The sequence below is a fragment of the Sphaeramia orbicularis genome, chromosome 16 (assembly GCF_902148855.1).
Source record: "Sphaeramia orbicularis chromosome 16, fSphaOr1.1, whole genome shotgun sequence".
In the NCBI taxonomy this organism is placed as follows: Eukaryota; Metazoa; Chordata; class Actinopteri; order Kurtiformes; family Apogonidae; genus Sphaeramia; species Sphaeramia orbicularis.
In genome coordinates, this window is record NC_043972.1 from 45,101,399 (window position 1) to 45,109,916 (window position 8,518).

Below are 8,518 nucleotides of genomic sequence, written 5' to 3' on the forward strand. Positions count from 1 at the left end.
TATGCTGATAGGAAGCTAAACAATAGACTGTTTTGTGGAGAAGGGGTGGGATTTCATGTATATGTATAGGTTTTTGTTTTTGTTTGTTTTGTTTTCTTATAATCTGTTTCATTTGTAAAGACTTTAGTCTTTACAAATGAAACAGATTATAAGAAATGTTAAATGGACTGAACTTATATAGAGTCAAAACACAGTAATGTCCCATCAGAGAGCGAAATTTAATTGACTGCCATTCCAACATTTATTTCAATAGAAAGTCGCTCCTTGTTTTGGATAATCCCTTATGGTCCGACTAAAGCAAAATGAATTTAAAAGTAAAAATGTGGGTCATTTAGCAACACTAATCTGTCAAACTGTCTCTAAAATATCCCGTCAGAGAGATTTCGAATACCGTGTTTTGACCCTATAGAGCCTTTCTTACACCTTCGTGGTGCCCAACGCACTTTACAAGGCCTCACATTCACCCAGTCACACACACACTTATACACCAGTAGGCAGTGGCCAGGCTCTACTAGGAGCATTTTAGGGTTCAGTGTCTTACCCAAAGACACTTCGACATGTGGATAGTCGGAGCCAGGATTCGAACCACCAAGCCTTTGGTCATTGGACGACATGCTCTACCAACTGAGCCACAACCGCCCCAGGATTACTTTGTTTTGTTGCATATTCAAAATAAACTAAACTAAAATAAAACAATCCAAGATGATAGATCAATGCAAATGGACACTTTTTAAAAAATATATGGTTGTGCTGATAATGATTTACACGTTTTATGGTTAGATTTTTGTACCGACAACGCAGGATAACACAGTTTGTTTTTGACACTTTTGTGTTTTTGTGAAATGACTCATTAAGTCTGTCATTTGCCAAGGTCATCATTCTTCATGGTAGTTCTTCTCGGTTTAACTGGACTGAGCTAAACCCCTCCAGTAGAAGAATTACCAAGAAGAATGACTCATTAAGTGATTTTTGAAACATACATCTATGGATCCTCAATATGTTACCACAGTAGACCTGACTCAGTATTAAATTCACTTCTCTCTCATTTTAGTTTCAACATCTGTCTACTTTTCTGTGACTTTCTCTTCTGTTCAGAACAGTTGTTTATCCACTTTCTTAAAAGGCACCTCACACACTTAACTCATTGCCTGTGTGCTGCAGAACCCTTTGTTACACTTTGTTGGGTTTTTTTTGTAACTGTCCCTGGTTTAATACTGAAAAGTCAAAGATGTAATTCAAAGCTGCTGGAAACAAAATACTAAACAATCTCCCATCTATATAAAACTACTAAGGCATGAAATTCACCCATACACCATTTCTGCTCCACAAACATGTACTCTGTTGGTTTACTCGGTGTTGTCTTGAGTTTGTTTAAATATCATCTGTGTTTTGGTCCACTAAATGTATAGTGAAGGTATTGTTAGAACACTATTGGATTTGCATGTTCAACAGGACAGTTCATCTATAATTTATTTATATAATTTATTATGATCAGCTGCATGGTTCAGAGATATTTCTTTATCATTCACTAAAACAGTTGACATATCTTTCACATCACACATTCTTGTCCAGAAACTTATGTTTAAACATAAATGGGGAAAAAAAATCAATGCATTTCAGTGATGAGGTTATAGGCATTAATGCACCTCCCAGGGTGTTTATCACAACCCAAATATAGGAAAAGTCCAACACTGCAGAGCTTCAGTATTTTACTTATTTAGTTTAGTTTATTTCATTTACATAAGTTATATTTGTCGGCTGCTGTTCTGGGATTTTACTGTCCTTCTATGAGCCTAAACAGTAAGTGCACACCCTCCTGCTCTTCCATGGGCAAGGACAGCAACATCCAGCCCCCCCCCCCCAGAGGGAACAGAACAAGCATCAATGACAAAACAAAATGACATTTGGTCAGATATAGCATGAACAGTTGGAGCTGGGGTAGAGGTGGGTTACAAAGCAGCTTGTAGAAGCTGCCACTGCTGTAAAAGCAGCAACATCAGCCAAGATAAGCAGGTTCAACATCACACCTTGAATGAGATTAACCAATAGAATGTACGGAGCAAAAATCAGATCAACTATCAACTAATGTGGCTTGCATCATTATCAACTGCTCTGAGTTAAATCCTGCTAGGTGGGCTGAAGTTGACTTCATGGTCTGACAGAACCAACATTAACCCATAAAGACCCAGTGCTGCCTTTATGATAGTTCCCAAATCTAAATTTGTCTTTATTTAACCTTTCTTAAGTGATTTATCACCATTTATTACAATATAATCATTTGTATTTTGCATTTTTTCTGTGAAAATTGGCATTTTCCCATATTTAATTCATTGATTGTATAAATGTTCATAAAAACTCAGATTAAAGTTGAGGTTTATCATATCAGAAACAGAGAAAACTGAAGAAAAAGTGACTTTTTTAGCAGAAATATCATTAACTGACCATAAACTAAGTGTCTCCATCCACTGTCATTGATCAAACTCCATGGGTTTTACTGGTGAATCAGTGCTGTAGAAGATGACGGTGTTTCCACTTTAACTACGGAGCCTCTGAACATCCAAATGGGTCATATCTGATGACCATGAAAAGATGACAAACTGTATTTTACACCAATTATTTACATGTATTGACAGGATTAGTGGGTCAACAGGTATTAAACATTTCACATCAGTAGATGTTTTTTGTCAGCTGTGGATGTTTGGGTCTTCATGGGTTAAGATCGAGTAATGCAGTTGTTCAATCTGACATCTGAACATGATCAACAATTACAGCTCAGCACCCTGGAGGCAAAACTGCATATCCGTCATCTAACCCCACATCCCTCTGCCTGTTAAGGAAAGGCAAAAAATGTAAACTGTAACTGTACATGAATTAAATTTCTGTGAGTCTATATTGAACTATAGGTACATTTAAAACTTTTCAATCATCATGACCTGCTAACATGCAAAGTGGGAAGGAAGTGTGGTCACTATCAAACTTCTTAGCCTTGGAGTAAATGTGCAGGTGGTACCTTTTTATTTTTAAGGTATGACATAGCTGTTCTATGCACTATGAAATTCAAAGGGGTAAAGTCAGGAAATGATAGCTGTTTCATTCTTAATAAAAAAAAAGTCTCGATGAGTCATCAGTGGGTTGTGTTAGTCTGTTCAAGATCTTCTGCTTTATTTTCAAAATGTTTCTACTGCAAGAAAAAAACTTTTTCTTAGTTTATAACAGAAAATCATGACTGAGCCTTATGCAAAAAACACTGATCAACACTTGATCCACACAAAATCCAAGGTCATATCTATTTTCCACCGTAACACCTGCCTCTGCCAAAGCCCATGTCAAAACACAGGCTGATCTTTGTGGGTGGGGTGGGGGGGGGTCTGTACTTAACTACAGTATGCTCAAGGAGGACAGTCAGTCAGACACATTGGATGCCCTGTGCTATAGGCCACCAGAGTGCAGCAAGACAAGGAAAAAAAGTGACACCCAAGGGAAAAACATACAGACCACAGACCCACTCAAAGCTGGTTAAACCTCCAACCCTTGTCCCTGAGGCTCTTGAGACAAAATCCAGGCCCTCTCAGTCCGACTCTTGCAGATAAATAAAACCTGCCAAAATGGCAAAGCATTTTTCTGAGCCAAACATGGAGAACAACAGCACACAGAAGCCATGCATTTCAAAGGGAGGGAGAAAAAGCAGAGGCCCCTCCAGAATAGGAGCGCAAGGCATCTGTTGATGCTGGCATCTCCTTCCCTTCATCTCCTAGCCAAGTCTGGTGATCCAGGCGAGTGTATGTCCATGTGTGTGTGTATGTGAGTATAGATCTGTGTGAGGGGGGTTGGGGGAGGTGGCTATGTGGTAGCATGTGCAATGTGCATTGACCCCACTTGGCCCCCATATGTTGCTGAAACAAGAAAGATGGCGGGCTACAAAGCGACCCCACCTGTTCTCACCTATGTCTCTGCCCTGTACACTTCCTCTTACCCGGACCTCCATCAGAGTAGTGCATGTTTGTGGGAAGACCCATCTGTTGGCTGTATGTAGAATTTACATTACAGCATGAATGTTGATCTTTAATGCAGAAATACGTGTTGGAGTCATCTAAATTTCTTAACACAGTGTTAAAATGATTTCCTTTTATATGTAACCTTAAATGTCCTCCGCAGTGACCTATTTAGCACTGAAAGCAAAAGCAATTTCTCCTGTCATCTTCACTTTCCTTTGAATAAATGACGGCATTATTCTCATTATCAGATCTCACAGGTTTCTGTCATAACAGAAATCCTTTGAACGGAGGGTAAATTGTTTAATTTCGTCTGGATGTGTAGATATATATTCACAGTCTTAATGTTCTATCAGTGTGAAAACAGCACAAGCCTCCTCACAGTGTCTGGTCTCACAGATGAAACAGGTTTTGATTAATTACGAGACAGCTTTTGTGCCAGAAATACAAAGATATTTACTGTACGGGCGACTGGCCATCCACCTTTTTACAGTAATGGTTCTCAGAAATTTCAAGAAAAAAAATGAGGAACAATAAATGAGGTATGGCCTGCCAGGAGCTGGGCATCGCACCCGTGGTATGGACCCTGCACGTGCATGCCAAGTAGGAAACCTCTGAACAGCCTAATGGTGTTTTTGCAGCACAGGAAAAAGCCCTTTTCAACCTGGTTGGCATGCCATTGTGCAGATCTGGAGCATGTTTTTCTATCTGTTTCTGAGTGTGTCAAGATGAAAAGCATTTCTTTCCTTCTTATTAAATATTTGTCATGCAAAGTGTGTGGCTAAAGGAGTGATCTACACAGTCAAAAGTAAGAAATATGTTTCTCAATAACATGCCATGGAAACAGCACACATGAAATTTGCCTTTTACATCATTTAGCCCATAAAGACCCAAACATCCATCAGCAACCAAAACATCTTCGGATATAAACGGTTTTAATACCTGTTGATCCACTAATCCTATCAATAAATGTAAGTAATTAGTGTAAAATACAGTTTTTCATCTTTTCATGGTCATCAGATATGACCCATTTGGACGCGGAAACACCGTCATCTTCTACAACATTGATTCACCAGTAAAACCCATGGAGTTGGATCAATGACAGTGGATGGAGACACTTGGTTTATGTTCAGTTAATGATATATGTAACTGAAAAAGTCACTTTTCTGTTTCTGATATAATAACCTTCAACTTCAGGGATGATCTTTTATGAACATCTACATGATCAGTAAAATAAATATAGAAAAATGAATGATTTTCACTGAAAAACTGCAAAATACAGAGGATAATATTGGAATAAATGGTGATAAATCACTTAAAAAAGGTTAAATAGCGACAAACATTCATTTAGGAACTGCCACAAAAGTAGCACTGGGTCTTTATGGGTTAATAACCAATAATGACTCAAACATTCATTTAACAGTGTTTTATAAGCATTTAGCCAACCACGCAGCACACAGACCTGACTGAGGAGCTCACATATAAAGGATTATTCCACTTCTGCATGATTTATCAAGCTGCAGTCCATGCCCTTTTAAGAGTCATGTTCTTCCTTTATAATGCATGCTTTTTAGCTTAAAAGACGGACCTACAGCCAGTCCAAGCAGCAGACGGAAAGACCAGTCTGATTCATATGTGCTGCGGTGTGCACATCTCCCGTCAATATCCAATCATTCTTCAACTGTGGCTTGTTTGATTGGTCGCACCCTCACATCACGGAGCCCACAGGTTAGACATTCAAAGAGGCCTGGGAGCTGAGATGAGCCCCAATATGGTTGTAGGGATGGTATTAGCTGAGACTGTAGTGTTTGTGTGGCGTCTGTGTGCGTCCTGCAGGGCAGTCCGTCTGCTCTTTGCCTGGTGTGGAGAAGGCGACTCGCTGTGGCAAGCCAACCATGACCAGCTGGGCTCTCCTACCCATGACGAGCTGTAGGAGCAGGAGGCGTATAGAGCGTTTGCATCTGCAGGTTGTTAACCTCACATCTTATTGCACTGACACATCAATTATTGTTATTAAGGGCCGGAGTAATTTATTTATATAATGATTTCCCACAGGATGAAGGCAGGACTAATTGAGCCAGGTGTGTGTACTTGTGTGTATGTGTGTGTCCACGGTGGACGGGCAGGGGGAAATTATAGCAGGCTACATGGGGAGAAGGTCCTGTAATATACAGTGTAAGGGGATACTCCATGGTCAGAATATAATAACACTGTCTGTTTGGGTAATTTATAACTGGGCCGCTCGGATTACTCCTGAGTCCTCACGTTCAGATCTACAACGATTAACCGATTAGTTGTCAGCTATTAAATCAATTCAATTGATCATCAGAGAGCATAAAGTTTATATTCTCTGACTCCACCTTCTCATATTTTTTTTTTTAATATTTTCTGGTTTCGTCACTCATCTGTGATAGTTTCCAGGTTGTGAACCAAAGAGAATACTGAAGGACGTCAGCTAAGGCTGCAGGAAAAATAATTAATCATCATTTAATGGCATTTTATAGACTAAGGCTGAAACTGACAATTAGTTTCATTGTCTGATCTTTAAAATGTCAGAAGATAGGGATAGTGTTTTCCAAAGCCCAGGAAGATGTCCTCACATTACTGCTTTGGACCACAGCCCAAAGATACTCCGTTTACAGTCAGAGAGGAGTGAAGAAACCAGAAAATAATCAAACTGAATGGTCGGAGACTATTTTGACTGATTAGAATCATCACAACCCTAGAAACAAATCTGTGATATTAACTACTGGGCTTTTTACGAACCTCAACAATCTGCATATTGTCACTTATTTCAACCATAGTAACAGTTGTCTTTATTCATTTGCAGGTTTTGATGATGAATGAACTTTACTCATCTCTTTGTTCTGTGCAAGATGTTTTGTGGGCTTGACTTGTCAGGCTTGACTACACAGCCAGTCCATGTTTGACCCCCCCACCCCCCCATATATATTCCCAGTTTTCCCAACCATCCATCCTTAACCATTCATCTCCCTCAGCTTCTCTCGACCTTGGCTTTAAAGAGAAAGAGCAAAACACTGTCTTCCTCTTCCTCTCCTGAGTGTCTGCATTGCTTTCACCCTTTTACTAACCCAACCAACACCACCCGCCCCCATCATTACCCCCCACCCCCTTCTCTCTCTCTCTCTTTTTGCACTGGTGGTGCGTCTTGTGCGTGGGATCTACGGACGATTCATGTCACGTAAAGGAATGTTTCACAGACTGCCGGGGATTGGAGTTTATTTCTTTCCACGGTAAACATCTTAACATGCACCGCTCGTTGCGCTTACACTGACTGAACCACGAGGTTGGCTTGGAGATGAACCCTTGCGCTGCGCTCACACGCACGCGCGTCACAAAACATACGCGTGCACACACTCACACACACACACGCACAGTCTCTCTCATGAACATATAGTCGTTTCCTACGTGAGCAAATGCAAAGCTGGAGAGCAGTGGTATAGCAGACGCGCGTGATTCACAGGCAGGTAGACCCCCCCACACACACACACATCCCCCCTCCATACTTATCATTAGTATTCACCTCCATAACCGTTTTGTGAAAATGAAAGGCGCCTGTACCTGCGTAGAGGCGCAGCCGCACAGAACCAGCAGCGCATCGGTAAAGTAGCTTTGGAAGAACTTACCTTTCGACAGCAGAACCAGAATCAAACCAGCAAACGCGTTCCGCAAGACAGGGCAGCCCATGATGGAGTTCTGATTGATTTTCTGCTTGTTTTGCTGCCAGATGCTTTGATATTCCTCCTGTTCGTGTGTCGTGGCGGGGAATCTCTCTGCAGGAAAAAAAAAAAATACCGACCCAGAGGATGAATGCCAACAGCAATAGTCCAAACTTCTACATATGACTGGACGAAAACATCAGTCTTATCCACGTGACTTTTCCTTTTTCCTTGCGATGGCCCCCCAGTCGGAAAGGAGAAGAAGGCAGTTTAGTATCAATGTCTTGATATGCAAAATAGTAGAGGAGGAAGGAAAAAAAAAGAAATATTCCCAACAGTTTAGTAGTCAGTGCCTTAAAGAGAAGAGAAAATACTGAAGAGAACAGTGAAGAGGAGGTACACAAAAAATATTAAACTGTCCACTGAGTTGACATAGAGATGTTGTTTTTTTTTTTTTTTTTTTTTTTGGACAGAGAACAGGATGGAGAGCGTGCGTCCTAACCAGTCGCAAGTCGCCGCTCGAGCCGTAATTAGCCCGTTCCCGTACGTGTCTGTTGGTATGCAGCGCGTCTCGTCGCTCCACACTCAGCGCGTCGCAGGCAGCAGCACTGAAATGCGCGAGGCACACAGGGAAAGCGCATGATTGACAGTTCAAGGAGAGCCCCTTTCTCCCAATCAACGGCCCCAAGGAAGGAGGCGGGATTTACGATTGCGCCGATGTCCCGTTCGGAGAGGCCGGGCCGAAGCGCTTCAGCGGCAAATCAGAGGCGCGCGGTGGGCGGGCAGTGCGCGAGGAGAAGCGCGCGGCGCGGTGATAATGAAATGTGATTTATAGCCAGTTCGGTG

General features: G+C 41.3%; 1 protein-coding gene across 3 annotated transcripts in view; it reads right to left on the bottom strand.

Moving 5' to 3' along the window:
• The window catches only part of iglon5 (IgLON family member 5), a 263,356-nt gene extending 255,097 nt beyond the window's left edge, over window positions 1-8,259 (bottom strand). For 2 of the 3 annotated variants that reach the window (XM_030158537.1, XM_030158535.1), the window contains exon 1: window positions 7,640-8,259. In XM_030158537.1, coding sequence (XP_030014397.1) covers window positions 7,640-7,700 — 61 coding nt within the window. In that variant the 5' untranslated portion in view covers window positions 7,701-8,259. The remainder of the gene's footprint in view (window positions 1-7,639) is intronic. The other variant, XM_030158536.1, reaches the window with a different exon arrangement.
• Between the last annotated feature and the right edge of the window lie 259 nt (window positions 8,260-8,518).